Source organism: Mustela nivalis (assembly GCF_964662115.1).
Source record: "Mustela nivalis genome assembly, chromosome: 4".
Taxonomy (NCBI): domain Eukaryota; kingdom Metazoa; phylum Chordata; class Mammalia; order Carnivora; family Mustelidae; genus Mustela; species Mustela nivalis.
The window spans coordinates 111,805,080-111,825,581 of record NC_139023.1 but is presented as its reverse complement, the minus strand read 5'-3'; the positions used below and the strand labels follow the sequence as shown (position 1 = coordinate 111,825,581).

The 20,502-nt window shown below is 36.3% G+C and overlaps 1 protein-coding gene across 7 annotated transcripts in view; it reads left to right on the top strand.

The window, feature by feature from the left end:
• Positions 1-3: 3 nt before the first annotated feature.
• Positions 4-20,502, top strand: part of SMARCAD1 (SNF2 related chromatin remodeling ATPase with DExD box 1) — a 76,693-nt gene continuing 56,194 nt past the window's right edge. For 2 of the 7 annotated variants that reach the window (XM_082728072.1, XM_082728068.1), the window contains exons 1-3: positions 302-526; positions 836-1,044; positions 15,121-15,298. In XM_082728072.1, the coding sequence (XP_082584198.1) occupies positions 855-1,044; positions 15,121-15,298 (368 nt within the window). In that variant the 5' untranslated portion in view covers positions 302-526; positions 836-854. Of the gene's footprint in view, positions 190-301; positions 527-805; positions 1,045-15,120; positions 15,299-20,502 lie in introns of those variants that run through there. The other 5 variants (XM_082728070.1, XM_082728066.1, XM_082728067.1 and 2 more) reach the window with 4 other exon arrangements.

The following is a 20,502-nucleotide window of genomic DNA, read 5'->3' as shown; positions in this document are numbered from 1 at the left end:
CCTAGACATCTTCCGCTCGCGCGTCGCTGGAAAAGAAAAAAAGCCCGAGCTGCGTGTTGCGTCATCACCACGCGCTCGTTCGGGCTCTCCGTTTTGGAAGGTCCCGGCCCGGCTACCGTCGCCCCCCCCCCCTGCCAGGAATTATTTTTTCTTTCAACCTTTGTTACATCGCATCGAGCCTGCAAGACTGTAAGTACTAAAGAAAGAAAGAGGGCGAGCGAGGGAGCATTAAAAAAGTGATGCCGCAGCACACTCCCCACCTCTGAACCCTCCCTATGTTTTCTTGATCCTATCAGCTTCCTCTCAGCTGGGATCGCGCCGCGTCAACTTCCGGGCGGGTGCCCGCCAGCACGGCCTCCGCCGCTCCCCTTCTTTGGCCCCTTTGTGTCCCCGCAGTATCGAGGCGCGGGCCCTGGCACGTCCTTTCTCGAGGCAGGGAGCACCGTAGTGCAGGGAGCCTCTCACTGTGGGCGGGCGCGCGGCCCGCAGGGGGGTTGGAGTGGGGAACGTGCCTGCGCGTGCTGGGGTAAGAGGAGGTTGCACGAGGGTCAGCGTGTGGTTCGAGGAAGGAGGGGCGGGGCGGGGAGGGGGGGAGACGAAGGGGAGTAGAAAGAGCAATGGAAATTTTTAAAAAGATACTCCTGTCCACCTTCTGATTATTGTGGCCTAACAATGAGGCGCAGCCATAATAGTCATCCTGTGCCATGTTTTCGTGCTCTTAATTGCCTTGGGAATGAACTGCTAAGGCTTTGTATTTTATATTGTTTTCATGGCCTCTTTTTCTCTTTTTATTTTCTTCCTGCAGATAGTTCATTTAAAGCTCTTAATTCCACAGGGTGGTGGTTTCTGCCAATATGAATCTTTTCAACTTGGACCGTTTTCGCTTTGAGAAAAGGAGTAAGATTGAGGAAGTGCCTGAAGCAACCCCTCAACCCACCCAGCCTGGCCCTTCTTCACCAATTTCTCTTAGTGCTGAAGAGGAGAATGCTGAAGGGGAAGTTAGCAGGGCAGGCACACCTGATTCAGATATAACTGAAAAAACAGGTGAGTTACAATGTTGCAAAATGATGTAGCATCAAGAGGTATTTTTTGAGAGAAAGAAATTCTAATATTCTTGATGTAATACATAATAATACATTGTCCTCTGCCTTGCCCTTTAAAATACCGCTTTGCTGCTAGAGGCACCATATACCTCCCATGAACTGAACATCTGTGGGCTTCTTCAGTTTTATATGAAGTTCTTTGGAATATGACCCAGTGATGGAAGTTGGTATCTGAATTTAGGTCATCCTTAGGTCAGAGTAGTTGCTTCTGGAAGAGAAACTAGGTGATTCAGACTCATGATGTAGACTTTGAGTCTGTTATTTGGCCAGGTATTTACATCTCAGTATTTTTCCAAGAAACACTGCTCACTTACTATGAACCAGACTTAGACTCAAGGTGCTTGAAGACAACCTCTGGACGAATGAAGAGCAGATCCCATTCAGATTTTTGCCACTATTTGACATTCTGGAGATCCCCAGGGTGCGAATGAGTAATTGGTATTCTTCAAGGTGAAAGAACCATTTCTAACCTCTTCAGCAGGTTGTCCCAGACAATGGGATTTGAGAGGAAGCCAAAAATAAGCATTTCCATTTTAGTCTGTGTTCTTTGAACAGTGAACAGGACATATTTGAACTGTTATGTTTTAGGCACTGTGCTGTGTTTCACATTCTCTTATCTGATTTGTATGGCAGGCCTACAAGATGATACCCACATTTTGCAGAAATGAAACCCAGAGAGGTTAAGTTGTTAGGAATTTGATAAACCTGGAACTCAAATCCAGTCAGTCTAGTTTCTGAGCATAAACTTTTAATTGTTTACACTGTGCAGTTTCTTATGAAGGGTGGAAGAAATATTAGAAGTTTTCTTTTAATGTTTATTTTAGTGATACCTTTTTTAATGCAAAACTCAATATTTCCCAAGTAGCTTTTATGCTGATGTGGCCCTGACAAGATTAGTAATAAGTATGCTGTTATTGTTGGTGTCTTATTTTATTTGCTAGTCTTCTGTTTAATTGTACCAGTGATGGCAGACTCCCTACACATTATCATTTGAATGACATTTAAAAATCTTTGGGTGTAACTAAAACATGCTGGAATGATTTGGTAGGTTGAATTGTGTGGTAATGGGGAGTCATAATTTTGAAAGGCTTTGTTGTATGAAAGGTTCTAAATTCATCCAAATTCTGTGGGGAACCACTGAACCTTAGGAGTGCTGTCTCTTTGTTCATTCTTTCAATAGGTGTTTACTTTTATAACATGCTGTAGTTAATGTGTAGATATCCAGGTACTTTAGTATTCTAATAATAAATATATGAATCTGTGTCTTATGTAGTTAGAGAGGGCTGGGAAGGCCAGCATGTAGGCATGGGATTTTGAATCCTTAGGAATCTCTACTGCTTCATTTCAGTTAAATGGGATATTGGACAAATTACTTAAAATCTAAGATTAACATTTTTTTCCTCTTTAGGATAAAAAGCACTTTGTAAACTGGAACACAGTGGAATATTTTATTTATCATTATAAATGTGAAATTCTTAATTGTCTCTTCTAATCAGAAGATGCTGCTGTACTTTTTTTCCCTGTTTAAGGAGATTTCACTCATCTTTATTGTGATTTTTTTTTTTCCGCATGTGTAAATTTCTCTTATAAACTGAGGTTACCTTTGGGACTCACATGATTAGTCTTAATAGCATTGGGAAATACGAAAATTAAATTTGTTCTGGAAATGGTTAGAATTCATCCTACTAGGGATAGAGAGCTCTAAGAAAAGATGATTGTAGTTGGTATTGTAAAATTGAGAGAATCTTGAAAACGAAGGCTAGGTTTTGGTTTTACATTGTGATTACAAGAGATCCATTAAAGCCTTCACAGATAGAAGGGTAAAATGATGAGAAGTTGTTTTGTTAAAAAAAATCAGTTTAGCAGTCCTGAGTACCGTACTTTGTTAGAAGGTAAGTTTTGAAGGGAGATAATTCATTTTGGAAGTAGAAATAACAGTAGGAGTAGAGAAGAAAGAGAGATGAGAGATTTCAAAGAAAGAAAGGGCAAAGTTTTAGAACCAAATCTGTGGGAAGAATGAGATAAATAAGAAATTAAGTTCAGGGTCACCTGGGTGGCTCAGTCGGTTAAAGATCAGCCTTCTGCTCAGGTCATGATCCCAGGGTCTTGAGATCTATTCCCACGTTGGGTTCCCTGCTCAGCAAGAAGCCTGCTTCTCCCTCTCCCACTGCCCCTGCTTGTGTGTGTGTATGTGCACTCTCGCGCTTTCTCTCTGTCAAATAAATAAAATCTTTAAAAAATGTAATTAAGAAAATGGTAGATTTGTACATCAGGATAGGTGTAAAGTACCCGTTCTAACCCATTGGGCATGCCTTTAAAAATTCAAATAAAAAATGTCCTGTCCCCGGTTTAGCATGTTGGACGAGACCTAAAGCAACTTAACATAGAGGTGGGGAATTCTCAATTGAGTGTTGGAGCTTGAGCCTGTATACAGGATGAAATACTGAAGCTGGTTTAGGTGGGATATGGTTTTTGACCTTATTTCCTTTATCATCATATGCTAACTTCTTATTTTGCTGTTGTGTGTAATGCTTTATTTGCTTATTTACAATAGAGTGTTAGGTCTAAATCAGGTCTAAATCACCTATTTCTTAAATAGAGTGGAAATTCATGACATTTTTAGCTAACTCTTTTAATTTTAGCAATATGAATTAGATTTTATTTCCTATCACTCTCTCTCAGTTACTATGCCACAGCCATACTTTTTCTTAAATATGCAAAGGATAGTGTAGTCTTTCCTTCTTCCTCTTTGCTCTTCTTCGTCCAAGACCATGCCTGCTGATAAGTGCATATGACTCTGGGCTTAGTGATGTATTCACTGTCTTTAGAAGCCCTTCCCCTAATCAGACTCTCTGAAATAGCAACACCCCTCCCTCTGCCCTCAGCTTTACTCTTCTGTGTTTTTCTGTGTAGTATTTATTTCTACCTAACATAATTCTATATATTTGTGTCTCCTTTATTAAAATATAAGATGCATGTGAGCAGAGACTTTTTCCTCTTCATCGTTGCTTAGAGCAATGACTGGTGCATAGTAAGCTCTTAGTAAATATGGTGATAAGTGGGCAATACTAGTACTTTGTACAAATTTTTAGAAGTATCCTTCCTCTTTATGATCTTGAAACAGCCCCATAGCCATCAGGCTTCTTCACCCTTGCTAACTTGAAACTGCTTTTGATGCAGGATAGTCTTCCTTCACCCAGCCTTTGGATATGAGGGCATACACTTAACTTGTGGGCACCTCTCCCTCCTGTGTTTATTTTGCCCTCATGGTGTCACGTTATTAATGGTTATTGCTTGCTTACACATTTTTTTCTTTTGGCCTTTTTGAGAGCACTGTGGATTTCAAGGGAATAAAATAAAGGTACATGGGTGAGAGAGGAGAGAACTTCCTGTGTTTTATGCATAAAGAGTAAAAATAAGACCAAAGCTTGATCCTCAAGGAACACCAGGAGGAAGGGACATATAAGTATATATAGTAAAGTAGTACAGTGTAATAACTCGGGAAAATATTAAGAAGTGTAGAATCACAATCTAACTCAGAAATGATTATCTTTTCCTGGAGAGGATCAGGAAAAGTCACAGAGAGGTAACTTTGAGTGAACCCTCAGCAATGAATCAGTGCTTTTTTTGTGCACAGGTGAAGAAAATATACATTGTTTAGGAGAGTGATACGTCTCTAAAAAGGGAGGTTATCTGTGGAAGAGGCGGTTTAGGGAGGTATAGATGAAACTGAGAAGATAGACTGTAAACTGCTGGGTTGTAAGGGGCCTTTATATGCTATGCCAAGAAGGACAGACTTTTTTGGATATACACCAGAGAGCATTTCAGCATGGGAAGACCGTTGATGAAGCTGATGAATTAATTGAAGCCTAAATGTAGGAAAATGATAGTAGGATACAAGAGGCATTTTAGAGAAGTTTTATAATTCAGTATTTGATGGTATTTGGTGATCAGTTAAATGTAGAGGGTTTAAAGTAAATCATATTTCTTGCTTAGACAGCTGGGTGATGGGCACTATTAACTGAATTAGGCAGTGCATTTTGGAGAAAGATACTTAAACGTGTTGAGTTCAGGTCACCTGTTTCAGAAATGAGGTCTAGTGGAGGAAACATTAGGTTTGTAGCTTAAAGATGGTTGGAGCCTTCCAAATCGACTTTGGAAGAGTCGTCATTGTGGCAGTTAACAAAAAATATCCCCAATCAAGGCATACAGAGAAAAATTTCAACATTTAGTGGTGAACAAATGAAGACAGACCAATGAAGATAATAAAGGATAACTTGAATAGTCATAGAAAATGATAGTACTCTGAAAGCTAAAGAAAGACAAGTTTCTAATTTTGTGTATAGTGAACACTATCAGATACTGTAGACAAGTCAACTTGGATGTGGACTGAGAGACCACTTTCCTTAGAAATTAAATGTTATTGTTGACCTTTAACAGATAGTTTCAATAGAAAGGTGGTGAAGTGAAGGCTAGTCTTTAAAGAAGGAAAAGAGAAAAACAGCTTGACAGTACAGTAGTGTCAAAAGATGTTTCAGGAGTATTGAAAACTCAGCATATTTTTGGCCCAGTGGAAAGGGAAAGGATGAAGGGAGGGGGGGGGTATCTGAAGACAGGCTATCTAGGGCATGGGAACAGATGCACAGCTAGACTATTTAATGTTGCAAAGAAATAGAGACATTTTATCTGGGGAGAAAAACTGATAAAAGTTAATGGGTTAATCAGTTATTTTGTGGTTGGAATGGAGGAAAGTTTTAGTAAATTCATGATTAATTTCTTTCCCTAGTGAAATACATTCAGTATTCTAAAATGATCACCATTTCAGTGTGGTGGTCATGTGGAAAGTAACAGTTGTTAGTAGAAAATTTTAAAATTATTCCCGTTAATCAAAAAGATTATTCCAGTTAATTAAAAAAAAAAAAATGCTTTCCAGAGAGCACTGCTCTGTCATACAGGTTATGAGATCTCAGGTAAGACATTAACATTTTCGGACTTCATTTCCTTTGCCTAGATGTTCTCTGAAGTCCCTGAAAGCAGTAAAATGGGTATGATCCTTTGAATAATGGAGCCAGATGTATCATTTTAGCATCATGATTCTGTAACCATTGGGTGATACTCAGGTTTTTTTTTTTTAAGTGTGTGTGGCCAAAATGCAAATCATCCCTGTATCTTTGGATAGATACTGTGGTTTCTTAATGTCTGCGAGTGTTAGTTGACAAGCAGTACTTGGTAGAAGGCTAAGTGCTAAATAATTCTAATAGAAGAAAGTAAAATGAGTACTTACACTTTAGTAAAAATCTTCAGTACATTTGAAGTGTATACTTTTTTTTTTAAAGCTTTTACTATTTTACAAACAGAAATCACAAGTAGGCAGAGAGGCAGGTAGAGAGAGAGGGAGAAGCAGGCTCCTTGCTGAGCAGAGAGCCCAAGATGGGGTCTATCCCAGGACCCTGAGCTGATGACCTGAGCCAAAGATGGAGGTTTAACCCACTGAGCCAACCAGGCACCCCTGAAGTGCATACTTTTATCTGTGTTTTCCCTTCTCTACCTTTTTACTCTCCATGTTTAGCTATTTTTTTCAAAATAAAATGTTACATGTAAAATATGCAGTATTGTATAATAAGAATATTCTATAGGCTTTATTTTCGGTGTTTATATTCGTATTTTTTTCTGCCTGAATCTATTCCAGGTTTTTGTTTTTATTTATATTATATGTATAATATTTACTTATGCTTACCTCTTTTTTTTTTTTAATGACTACAGTGTCTTATATAGATATAATTCGTGTAGTTTCTTTAATGTACATCTGTTGGTTGGGTTTTTTCTTCATTTTTTTTTTTCTTTTTGCTGTCAAAAGAAGGCTATAGTGACCATCCTATAGATGGTCCACAGATTTTTTTTTTAGCTTGTGTACAATCTGAAGAAAAATTCTTGGAAATGGAATTGTCAGATTAGATTGAATATTAGTACTATTTTAGTAATTGCCAAGTTACCATACATAGTTTTACCACTTTGCGCCAGACTACAGCTTGGTTTTTAGATGTCTACTTTTTCATACTAGGCTAAAATATTACAAACCTTTTTTATCTTTACCAGGGAATTTAAATACTTTACTTTTATTCTTTAAGGTTAATTGTGTTTTCAGAAAGGTATTCGTCTTCTGGACTTTTTCTGTGTTCCATTTTCTTTTTTTGTGATAAATGATTTGTAAGTTTTTTATTCTTTTTATTGCTTGTTTTTCACTGAGAAATTTCACATTTTCATGTGGTCAGTTTGTTCCATTCATTTCTTTGATGGCTTCTAGGGTTTAGGTCTTGATCAGACAGGCATTCCTTATAAATTCCTTAGAAATTCATTATAAATACTTTCATGTGTATTTCATTCTAGCACATCTATGTTAATTTTATTTTTAATTGTAAAATACACATAACATAAAATTTACCATCCTATTAAGTAAACAAATCATGACAGTGTTAGGTACATTCACATTATTGTTCAGTTGATCTTCAGAACTCCTTTTATCTTGCAGAAATGAAACTACCCATTAAACACTTCGCTCCTGTCCCTAGCCTGTAGTAACTGTAACCACCCTTGTACTTTCTGTCTCTGAATTTGATGACTCTAGGTACATCATAAAAGTGGAGTCATACAGGATTTGTCTCTGTAACGGATTTCCCATTGCATAAGGTCTTTAAGATTCATTCATGTTGTAGCATGTATCAGAATTTCCTTTTTAAGGCTAAAAGTATTCTGTTGTATGTATATACTGCATTTTGTTTATCCATTCATCTGTGGATGGATACTTGGGTTGCTTCTACCTTTTGGTTATTATGGCTGTTACTCTCATGAAATGTGTGTACAAATACCTCTTTGGGACCTTGTCGCTTTCTTAGGGTATATACCTGAAAATGGAATTGATAGATCATATAAGAAGTCATCACATGTTTTCCATTAATACCTGAACCATTTTACTTTTCTGCAAGCAGTGCATGAGGGTTCCAGTTTCTCCACATCCTTGCTAACACTTGTTACCTTCTTTTTTGTTTTTTTGTTTGTTTGTTTTGATAGCCAAACTAATGGATTTGAGTCAGGTTTTGTGTTAATAGCCAAACTAATGGATATGAGTTAGGATATGATTTTTATTTTACTCTTAAATCTTATCTAGAATTCATATTATAAAAACTAAAGAAAGGATGGTACAGACATCAATGTAGTCTAAATTCTCATGTATATTTGCATCTTACAGGCCATTAATCTACTTTTTTAGTTTTGTATTTGTTTACCCATCACTTTAACTCTTGTAGTTTTAAGGTGTTTTTTTTTTTTTCTTCTTTGACTGGAAAGTTCAAAGAAGTGGTTTCTATGGCTTTTTTTTTCTTGAATTTCCAAGTGGCTGAAATTTTGCTTCAGTGTTTTTATTAACATTTGCTCCTAATTATACTCTTTTACAACTGGAGAATGTGGTCTACAGTATTTTTGTTTTGGTTGATCTACTTAAATTTTCTTTGTGGCCTAATTTGCCATTAATTTTGCAAAAGTACTAAGAGTACTTGAAAAGGTGACCTAATCTAAGTATAGATTAATTATATACCAAATAACATGAATTTTATTTATATAATTTTATCCAAACTGTAGATGACAAATATTGAGTCAAAGTTAATTTCTTGGATCTTGACTAATTACATGCAACTGTTTTTTAGTGGAGTAGAATAAATAGAAAATTATCAAATATCACCAATAGCCTCTGAAACTTTTATTTCAGTTATATATGTTTAATAATCATGTTTTGGGTCACAATCTAAAATGAGTCTCTTACAGTGGATCCTAATCAAAAATGTTTGGAAAGCATTATTGTAAGATTTATTTTTGTGCAGTCTATTAAGAGCTTGGAGAAGAGAGTTAAAGCCTTATATTTGTCTCTTGACTTTTTGTCTTATGTATCCTGCAGCATTTACGTCTTTCATCATAGTATGCAGTTAAGATATATGTTAGTTATGGTTTTTGTTGTAGATCTAAATTCTCTTATTAAAAAAAAGTGTTTCTAAAGTTAGATGCTTTTGTTTGTCCAGTAACAATAGCATGGCTTTGTTTTTCTTTACATTTTCCCCATTTATCTTTTCTTTTGGCTTATGCCTGAGATGTTTCTTTTCTTATTTCATCTTAGAATGATGTCAGAAACTACTCTTCAGTCTTGTATTTATTAATGTATTTTGTCTTTATTTTAGAGCTTGCATCAGAGAAATAGTTTGATCTATCTTTTAGGAGATGTTTATGGTATTTATCTTTCATTATGACACTTATATTAAGGCTGCTCAGATTTTACCATCTATTATTTTGGTTACATTATAAAATGGTAAATCAGGAGCTTTTGGGGGGCGCCTGGGTGGCTCAGTGGGTTAAAGCCTCTGCCTTCGGCTCAGGTCATGATCCCAGGGTCCTGGGATCGAGCCCCGCATTGGGCTCTCTGCTCAGCAGGGAGCCTGCTTTCTCCTCTCTCTCTGCCTGCTTCTCTGCCTACTTGTACTCTCTGTCTGTCAAATAAATAAATAAAATCTTTAAAAAAAAAGATTAAAAAAAATAAAATGGTAAATCAGTTATGTGTTTTACTTGGTATTCAAAGGAATTGCCTTGAAAGTTAGTTGCCATGTTGAAGAATTGAACCATGTAGAGCAACACAACTAAACGATCAGAAGTGGCACAGTTTTCTAAATCTTCAGGACAGATATAAAGGTTTATGTATTTTTCATTCTACTTTGGAAGACAACTTCTATTTATGGGTTATCAAATTAATTTGGACTACTTTAGTGTGAATTCAATCTCCTAGTAGTGATTTTTTGTTTGTTTTTGAGTGGCCCTTGATCTCAGACCTTTTGGAAAGGTGAAATCAGTGTCAGACTTAAATGCTTCTTTTGTTTTATGGTAGACTTAGATATGAGAATGGGTACAAGCACACTGGAAAAATTTGGGGTATAAGATTGCCTTCTCTTGAGTATACCGTTGGTGTGGAATTTAGTTTGGAAAAACTCCTTGGAACCTTGGAGTGTTCTTGCATATGGTAATGATGTAGGTTCCCATTACCTTTTGGTAATGAGAAAATATTCATCTTCTGTCTTTAAAATACAATAGATTTCTTTATGATCTGTGTATGAAAAGATAGGCTGTTTTCACTCCTGTTCCTGTAGCATTTCTTTTATTCCTTTCTCATGGCACAAATTATATTTCATAACAGTTACTTGAGTGCATGGCTACTTAGCTCTTACTTGTTTCGTTAGGGCAAGTTGAACTTAATATTCCCTACCTCCTGGTACAGTGCCTTATGCGCAGAAGGCAGTCAGCAAATGTCAGAGTTTAATGGTAGCTGATGCCTTCATGATTGTTTCAGGGTTTCACCATTCTTTCATTTGTATTTTTCTGTTTCCTGTCTTTTTTGTGCTGCTGCTTCAAAGTGCTTATTTGGCTTGGGTCAGAAACCATCTCTGCATCGTTACGGCCATTGCCTCTTAGCTATTTTTGCTTTTGCTTACTTTCAGAAGTAGTCCATATAAGCAAATCTAAGCATTAAGCAGTATTCTAATTCTAAATTATTGACTATATTGGAAAGTTGCTATTTTTATATAAATAAACTCTTACTGTATCCCATCAGTTTCCAAAGTGTGGTATGTGAACATTTAGGATCCCTAAAGATAAACTACTTTCATAATAATGCTAAGGTAGTACTTGCCTTTTTACTATGTTGATGGTACAAAGGCAGTGGTAGGTAAAACTGCTGGTACCAGGCACCTGGGTGGCTCAGTCAGATAAGCGGCTGCCTTGGGGTCAGGTCACTATTGATTCCACTGTCTTGGGATCAAGCCCCACATCAGGCTCCTTGCTTAGCAGGCAGCCTGCTTCTCTGCCTGACATACCCCATGCTTGTGCTTGCTCTCTGTCTCTCTCTTTCACTAACTCACTCTGTCAAATAAATAAATAAATAAAATCTTAAAAAAACAAAACCAAAAAAACTGCTAGTGTCTTAGCACAAATCATGGCCAAGACTCCAGACTGTTCTAGTAGTCATTGTCAGTTTCACTTAAGAATTTTTTTTTTTTTAAGATTTTATTTATTTACTTGACAGAGATCACAAGTGGGCAGAGAGGCAGGCAGAGAGAGAGGCGGGGAAGCAGGCTCCCAGCTGAGCAGAGAGCCCAATATGGGGCTCGATCCCAGGATGCTGGGATCACGACCTGAGCCGAAGGCAGAAGCTTTAACCCACTGAGCCAGCCAGGCACCCCAAGAATGTTTTTGATAAGGCAGTGAAAATTATTAATTTGGGTAAATCTCAACTAAGCAGTAGGTGTCTTTTTAATATTCTTGTGAAACAAAATGTGAACCAGCCTTTCTTGTATACTGAAGTGTGTACAGTGGTTATTTCAAGGGAAAGCATTTGAACAGTTGGGTTTCCTTTCTAATTTGAACTTGGCATTTTTTCACCAAACACCATTTTTACTTAAAAGAATGACTGACAAACTGTAGTTAAGCAGACTTAGGTGTGGACATTTTCTTAAAAATGGACAGTGATACCAAGGAAATAATTGGCAGCATTTATCCTGTTTTCAAAGGAAAGTTCAGATTTTGGACTGTGAGTTTGACAGTCTCGGATATTTCAAGATCAGTGGTGATATTACTAAGTCTGATTTTTTAAATAAAATACCATGAAATATGTCAGCATTTGGAAGATCTACATTAATCAGCAAGTGAACCAGTATTTTTCAAATGACCAGTGCACACCGTGTTACAAAATAATGCATGGTTTAAAGGTCCATTAAAGTGCAAGTTAGACCAGTGGGTTTAAATGTAATAGAATGCAGAAGTTTATTCATATGGTTCCAGATTCCACATTGCAACTGACCTTTAAAACTACCACCTGTCAAATTTGGGTTTAGTATCAAAGAAGAATATCCATAGTATTGTAAAAAAAATTAGGAAAATACTCTTCCTAACTGTATAACTGTGTGAGGCATGATTTTCTTCATAAACCTAAACAAAAACAGTATATTACAATAGATGAATTGCAGAAGCAGGAGAATTTAGCTGTCTTATATTAAACCAAAGATTTTTACAAATATAAAACAGTGCTACTCTTCTCATTAGATTCAGAGGAGAGGAATGGAATGAGAGGATGTAGTTTTCATAAAAATATTTGTTACTATGTAAACAGTTTTATAAAGTTTCTCAGTTTCTGCTTTATAATACGATGATATCATAGATATAGCCAACATAAGCAACATAAGCAAAAGCTTTTTAGGGTGTTCATTTTTTAAGAATGCAGAGGGTTCTGAGTTTGAGAAATGCTGTTGTATTGTAACCTTCCTTTATCCTACATACTGTCAAACTACTTCCTCTGTTAGTCACTTACCAGTTGGGCTATGGGGATGTCACTTGGTTTATAGTTGTGTACATGTTAAGGTATATTTTAGGTAGAGATATATAGACATAATGTATATTATATAAAATATATGTATAATATATAATACAAAACACAATATATAATATACAAAATAATACATTAAGTGCATACAGTATATGTATATGTAATGTATATATTTTGATGGTGTATATTACCAGTAAAAGCTCTGAGTAATTGAGTACATGATGGAGAGTATGCCAAACTTCTTTTTTTCCTGTCTCATTACCTAAGCATATTAAGTATGCGTTTTAAGAATTGGTATGTCTTCATTGTGTATTTTGTATGACCTGTGTAAAGTAAAAGGAAAAAAATGAGAGAAAATCAAAGATGAATATGTAATCAAGTTCAAGAAATTCTAGTTCTCCTAATGTTCATTAACGCATCTTTTAGGACTCCAGGCATTTAGGCGTTTAAAAGTAGCTAACTTTAAAAAGATTATTGTTCAAAAATAAATAAATAAATAAGAATAAAAGTTTATTGTTCATTTTGAATAAGGAGACTTTGAAGAAAAGCAGACAGTCCAAATCATTTTGCCTTAGCCCTTTGAAAATATAAGAAAATAGGACATTAGTTAACATGTTTAACTGATACACAGTAGCTTTAGGTGAGATTTTTGCTACAGTGAACATCTAGTTTTGAATTTTATGTATGCTTTGTGATGTATCAGGAACACTTTGTAAAAGCAAAAACCATATTACCTTCATACTTACTTTATAGGAGTTGGACTGTAGTCTTGTTGTTCACATAACTATCCAGAATTTGTAAGTATCGTCATGTTTATGGCAGTTAATAGAGCTGTGATTTGTTCCAGTGCAGAGTTCTTCATCCAGGTTCTTCACTAAACATTATAAAATTTTCTTTTGAAAAAAACGTGAATTTTTTTTTTTTTTTTTTTTTGGTAGTGTTTAGGTAGTACTGATAGGACTTGTTTGTAGGAAGAAATACAGTTTTAGTGCCCTCCAGGTGAATAGTAGTTGTGTAGGCCATGGTTAATCTTAATTACAAATATGGCTCAAGAGCTTCATTATAGTGATTGCTATCATTTTGTGACAGGTATTGGGGATGATCTAAGAGTTTTAGAGTATGAGGATTTAGACCTTTACACATGGATTTCAAATTCGTTACCCCCTGTCCCACATAACTTTGGACAAGTTGCTTTCTCTAAACCTAGTTTATCTATAAACTGGCCATATAATGTGTACCCTCAGGATTACTGTGAGGATTAAAACTGTGCATCACGTGAGGACTTGATTCTGACTTTGAAAGTAGTTAATGGAAGTGATAATTTTTTCACTGACACCTTTGAACTAAAGATTCATTTGGTCATTGCTTTTTATTTATTTATTGTTAAAGATTTTATTTATTTATTTGGCAGATAGAGATCACAAGTAGGCAGAGAGGCAAGCAGAGAGAGAGGGCAGAAGGAGGCTCCCTGCTGAGCAGAGAGCCCGATGTGGGGCTTCATCCCAGGACTCTGGGATCATGACCCCAGCGGAAGGCAGAGGTCTTCCCTGAGCCACCCAGATGCCTCTGGTCATTGCTCTTTAAAATATATTCATTAGACCAAGGCATTGAATACTTTAATATGAATTTCTTAAATGTGATCTTTTCGTTCTCACGTATGTAAGGGAGAATAGTGGTTTTGCTGGGATAATAATTTTGGAACTCCACTACTGAAGAGAAGAGACCTTGGTAAGATTATCTTATTCACCTGTTTTGAATGAGCCCAAATTTTTAGCTTGTGAGGACTGCCATAAGCCACAGTAGTGGGTGGCTTAAACACACCTTTATTTTGTTAACTTCTGGAGGCTGGAAACCGAGGATCTATTGTTTCTGAGGACTTCCTCCATAGCTTGCAGATGGCCACTTTCTCACTGTGTCTTCACATGGCCTTCCCTTTATGCGCACATCTTTTGTCTCTGGTCTTATGACATCACTCATACTGGATTAGGACCTCCACCAAAGCAGTCTCCTCTTTGAAGACCTTATCTCTAAATATGTTAAATTCTAAGGTCCTGGAGGTTGAAACTCAAGAAGTTTGGAGGGGTATAATTCAGCCCACAACACTCACATTTGTGTAAGAGGTAATGTGTATTGAATATGGGCTATGTTCCAGTGTCTGAACTAAATGCTTAATATATGTCTTCTGATTTTATGTTCACATGAGCTCTGTGATTAACATCTCTATTTTACGCGTGAGGACATTGAGGTTTAGAGTGATTAGCTTGGCTAAGAGACAGGATTGGAATACAAGTCTTTTTTTGGGCTGTAGTGTCCATGTTCTTTTAGGCCAGAATTGAGTACTAGGAAATAATAGCACAGAGAGAAAAAAATGACCACAACTTCTCTTTTACATTTTCTACTAGGGTCTTGAAAGTAAATTAAAGTGGAAGATATTTAACATCAGCCCTGGTTTGACTATTAATTTTTTCTTTAAAAACTGGTGAGAATTTTTGGTTTTAGAATGGAAACTGAGCAAATTAGAGATTTTTAGCACATGATTGTAATTATCGAAAACAGATTTATTTCCAAGTTGCTGAAAATGCCTTTCTCCTTCTTTTTCTTTTGCAGAAGATTCTAGTGTTCCAGAAACTACAGAAAATGAAAGAAAAGCTAGTATATCATATTTCAAGAATCAAAGAGGAATACAGTATATTGATTTGTCTTCTGATAGTGAAGATATCGTTTCCCCAAATTGCTCCAGTACAGTTCAAGAGAAAAAATTCAACAAAGACACGGTGATTATAGTGTAAGCAGCTTAATAGATTTATTCATTATATTTGCCTATATAAGAGGTTTTTCAAGAAAGTTACTTAATTGGAAAAATAGTTTGATGACTTCTCCCTTTTTTTCTTTCATTTCTGACTTTTTCCTATTGCATCTTGGTTATTTTTTTCCCTGACTTAACAACTGTAGAGAGGTATTGTGTGTGTGCATGTGCGCATTTCTGGATAACACTGATTTTCAATAAAAAGTTAATGAGAACAGATAATTTAATTTTTTAACCGTCCATCAACAGGAAAGTTATTTTAACGTGTACTTTTCTTTGATCACCTGGAATTGCTTTACAATCTATTCTTGAGTCCCAGAGTCAAATCATTTTTTGGACACATTCTGTGAAGTAGCACGGAGTTTGTATTATAGGTAGAAAGGCAGTAAACAATCTAGTATGCCAAATAATAAATATTATGACCAAAAGGGAAGGAAAATAATGGAGTTCAGGGCCAGGGGTAGGGGGTGTGCTTTCTAAAGAGCACAGTTGGAAAAAAGCTTTATTGAGAAGATGATGCTTGAATACAGATCTGAAGGGGTAAGAAAGTGTGAACCATATGGATATGAGGGTGTGGGGCAGGAGTGGAGTATTCTGGTCATTGCAAATAACTTGTTCAGTGACCAGAAATGGTTATTATACCTGATGTTTCTAAGGAAAGTAGGGCACAGATGAAATCAGAGAGAAACACCTAAGGTCACAAGGTAACCAGTGGGGTAGAAGAGGGATTTAATTATAAGCCCATAGGCTATTTGGCTTTTACTGTGAATGAGATAGAAAGCTAATGAAGGGAGTGTATTGAGCAGAGGAATAAATTATTTCACTCATATGTTTTAAAGGTCTTTGAGACTATAGGGGAGCAGTACTAGAAGCACGGATACTGTTGTAATAACCCAGGCAAGAAATGATGGACCCTTAGACAAGGCTACTACTTGTGGAGATGGTTGGAAGGAGTTAGATTCTATATATACTTTGAAGGTAGAGCGGAGAAGTTTTATTGTTGGATTTTGGGTGGGAGAGAAAGGAGTCAAGGATAATCTTAAGATTGGCCTGAGTCACTGGAGGATGGAGTTAACATTAACTGAGATAAGGAAGACTGTTTGGGGTGTGGTAGGGGACCTCCTTTTGAAGGAAAGATAGGCAGTTTAGTCTTGAACATGCTATGCAAGACATCTAGGCAGGAGATGTCAAGTAGGCAATTGGATTTGTGACATTTGAGTTGGGGAGGTCTGGGTAACGTCTAAATTTAGGAATTGTCACAATATAGATTTGATATTTAAAGTCCTAGGATAAAGTGAAATCACTAAGAGATACTGGTATAGCTTGACAAGAGACGATCTCCTGGTTGAAGGACACAGTCCAGGGGAACTTGGGATTTTAGAACAGGGAGAAGAGGAGAAATCTGTGGAAGTTCTAAGAAGGAATAGTTGTTGAGGTAAGAGAAAAGTCAGAAGGTTGTGTGCTCAGAAGCTAAGCGAAGAAAATGCTGCAAGAAGGAGCCAAGAGATTGAGAATGTCCGATGATGATGAGAATTCCTCTTAAAGTGAACTTCATGTAAGTAAGCCATAGTGAACATGACTTTCTCCTGAAATTCACTCTGAAATAAAAAATAGTGAAGATCCTGCAAGGTTAAATACATTGGATTCACATTTACCTGCTAAGAATAAGGTCATTCTCTTAAATTACAAAAGAAGCATTTCAAATTCAGAAATACCAGTAATTGTTGACACAGTACAGGTATCAAATGTATAGTACATATTTAAATATTTCCAGTTAATCCTGTTAATGCACTTTATGGTAGTGCCGTTCAGAAATACTGGTTTGTAAATAAGGGATATACTCTAGAATACAAATCAGTGTACCAGTTTCTTCGCTAGTGAAGTACTATAAGGAAAAATCAGCTCAACTAAGTGATTTGCTTAGTAATGTAATTGTTTTACCTTCTGGTGTATGTATATTCCTTATCTTGTCATTGATGGACAGCAGTGTGAGTTTAATAACTAGGAGTCAGTCCTTAGACCATATTTTAAGTAATTACTTTATGATAATTTTTCCTCAGTATCATGTTGGATTTTTTTTTTTTTTGAATAGTGTCATGTGTCTTTAGTTTCATTTAATCTGTGAATGAGATAGAAAGCTAATGAATGGAGTGTATTGAACAGAGGAATAAATGAGGGATAAATTATTTCACTCACATGTTTAAAAGTTTCTCAGCCTCTTTTGTTTTTTTTTTTGTTTTTTTTTAAGATTTTATTTATTTATTTGACAGACAGAAATCACAAGTAGGCAGAGAGGCAGGCAGAGAGAGAGAGGAAGGGAAGCAGGCTCCCTGCTGAGCAGAGAGCCCCATGCGGAGCTCGATCCCAGGACCCTGAGATCACCACCGGGAGTCTCAGCCTCTTTTTGTTTCTCATATCATTGGCCGTTGAAGATTAAGAGGCCATTTTTTAAAATTTTAACAACATATAATGAATTATTAGCTCCAGTGGTACAGGTCTGTGAATCATCGGGCTTACACACTTCATAGCACATACCCTCCCCAGTGTCCATAACCCAACCACCCTTTCTCTACCTCCCTCCTCCCCCAACCTTCAGTTTGTTCTGTGAGATTAAGAGTCTTATGGTTTGTCTCCGTCCAGATCCCATCTCATTTCATTTCTTCTTTCCCTACCTCCCAAACCCCCCACTGTGCCTCTCAAATTCTTAGAGGCCATTTTTTTAAGGAGGTTTCTCAATTGTACTTAATTGATTTTCTTCATGATTAAATTTCGGTTAAGTGGTAGGAATGGTATATAAATGATTTTGTGTCCTCGGTGTGTCATGTTATAAGGCACACTGATAGCAATTTGTCTCTATTGGTGAAATGAACTTGGATCACTCAGAAACTTGCCTGCTTTCTCCTATAGAGTTACTATTTTATACCCCTTTGTAGTGATTAATCTATTGGCAGATACTTTGAGACCAAGTAATGATCTTATTCCTTAGCAGACTTTCACTCTAGTAGTTTTAGTATCTATTGATGATTCATACCTGAATCAGTTACCTAAATGAGGGTTGTGAATTGCTCGTATTTTAACTAGCATTTCAGATCTTATACTTTAATTATTTGGTATTCTAATGTAAAGAAGTGTTTTCTGTTTTTCCCCATTTATTTATATAGTATTTATATCGTATAAGAAAATATCAAAGTGGAATCTTTTTTTCTTTTATTTATACTTTCAGTGGGTTTTAATTCATTTACTGTCATTATTCATTTTAGTGCTAAAATTGCTAAATTTTAACAGTTTAGGGTCCTTTTAGGCAGACTCTGACTTTGAGAGGTTCCTATCATTTTTTGAGCTTTTCCCTTCTAGCAAAAGATGGTCCAGACTTACTTAACACTATTCCTATTATAGGCCTGAATTTAGAATTAGCCATTTCTTCAAGAAACACTGGTTCCTTTTATATTTTTTTATTTTTTATTTTTTGCACTGGTTCCTTTTAATAGAGAATGGTATTTGGAAATCTTGGAACTAGGAGTGTTCTTTCTTTGATGTTGGGTGAGGTAGGGGTTATGTCATTGCCCTTTTCAGCTGTACAGACTAGGAAATATGAGGGGAATGTGTGTGTGTTGTTTTTTGTGTGTTTTTAAATCACGAGTTTTTAATGATAACCTTTAATTCTAATCTACCCCTACAGGGCTTTTCCTTGACTCTTCTTCTATATCTCCTTTTCTGGCATTGAGAACTCTGGCTTCTTGCAACATTAGTTTCTTAACTTGTTCAGTTATCCAGTATTGATAAAATAGTTTCAGAATTGCTGTGATCATACCATTTGACCACTAAGCGTACTAAATAGAGTTGAGAATTCGTTTATAGTTTTTTTTTTGTCTTTATACTGAAGGTATTTGGTCAAAGTATTTGGATTATTTAATGTCTTCTCTGTTGTTTGAAATACAGTTCAGTTCATTAATTTCTGTTTGTATTCCTTTTAAGGTTTTTCCTTATCCCTCTTTTAAATTTTACTTTGGAATATTTAAAATATTAAGAAGGTTTCAGAAATCAAAACTCTAAATAGAATGTGCTTAGAAAATTATTGTGTCTCTCCCTTTTCTTATAATACCTACTGTCTTTCTACCTCAGAATTAACCAGTTTACTTCTTCATCATACTTTTTCTTTCATGTATATTTTTTCTTCTTTCTTTCTTACTTTCCTTCCCCTCCTCTCCCCTTCTTTTTCCCTTCCTTTTTTTTTTTTTTTTTTTTTTTTAAGAAAGAGTGCACATCCACGTGGGGCAGAGGAGGGACAGAGGTAGAGAAAAAGAATCTTAAGCAGGCTCCATGCTCAGTGCAGAGCCTGACTCGGGACTCAATATCATGACCCTGAGATCATGACCTGAGCTGAAATCAGTAGTCAGAGTGTTGCACACTTAACTGATTGAGCCCCCAGGTACCCCTCTTTTTCTTGTTTCTTACACAAAAGATAGCACACTACATAAATGCATATATATGTATATATACATATATGTATATATACACACACTCTCATTTGATCTTTGTTTTATTCACTTAGGTATATATTTTAGAAATAGTATCAGTTTATATTCTTTTTCATACTCTGTAGTAATGCACTATGTGAATGTTCCATGGTTATAATCAGTACTCATGAATGGGGCCATTTTGGTTATCATCATTTCTTAATCTTGAGGTTGACAACGGCAGATAATTCTTTGATGCGCTTCTTTCCTGTGCATTGCAGGATGTTTTGCAGAATCTCAGATCCCTACTCAATAGATGCTAGTAGTACCTCCTTAGTCAGAACACGCAAAAATGTCCCCAGGCGTTGCCAGGTGTTCTCTTGGGGCAAAATCACCCCCCTTTTGTCAATAATAGAAACTGGCAGTTGATGAAATCTCTTAAGAATTACTAATAGACAAGAAGGAGCTGAAGGTAGAATCCTAGGAAGCACCAGCAATTCACAAATGTGAACAAGGAAGAAAAGCCTTCTTTAGACATTAAGGACAGGCAGGTGGAGAGGTAAAGGAAAATCTGAGGTACTAATGTTGCAAAACTCATGGGGTGAGGATAGGTGTGGGGCCAGATTTTCAGAGATTTGTAGCAGTGTATGGCACTATGGAAGAGTAGATAACCAATGAAAGGTTTTTATTTTATTTGACATTTTAGAAGAGATTATTGCCTGGGTA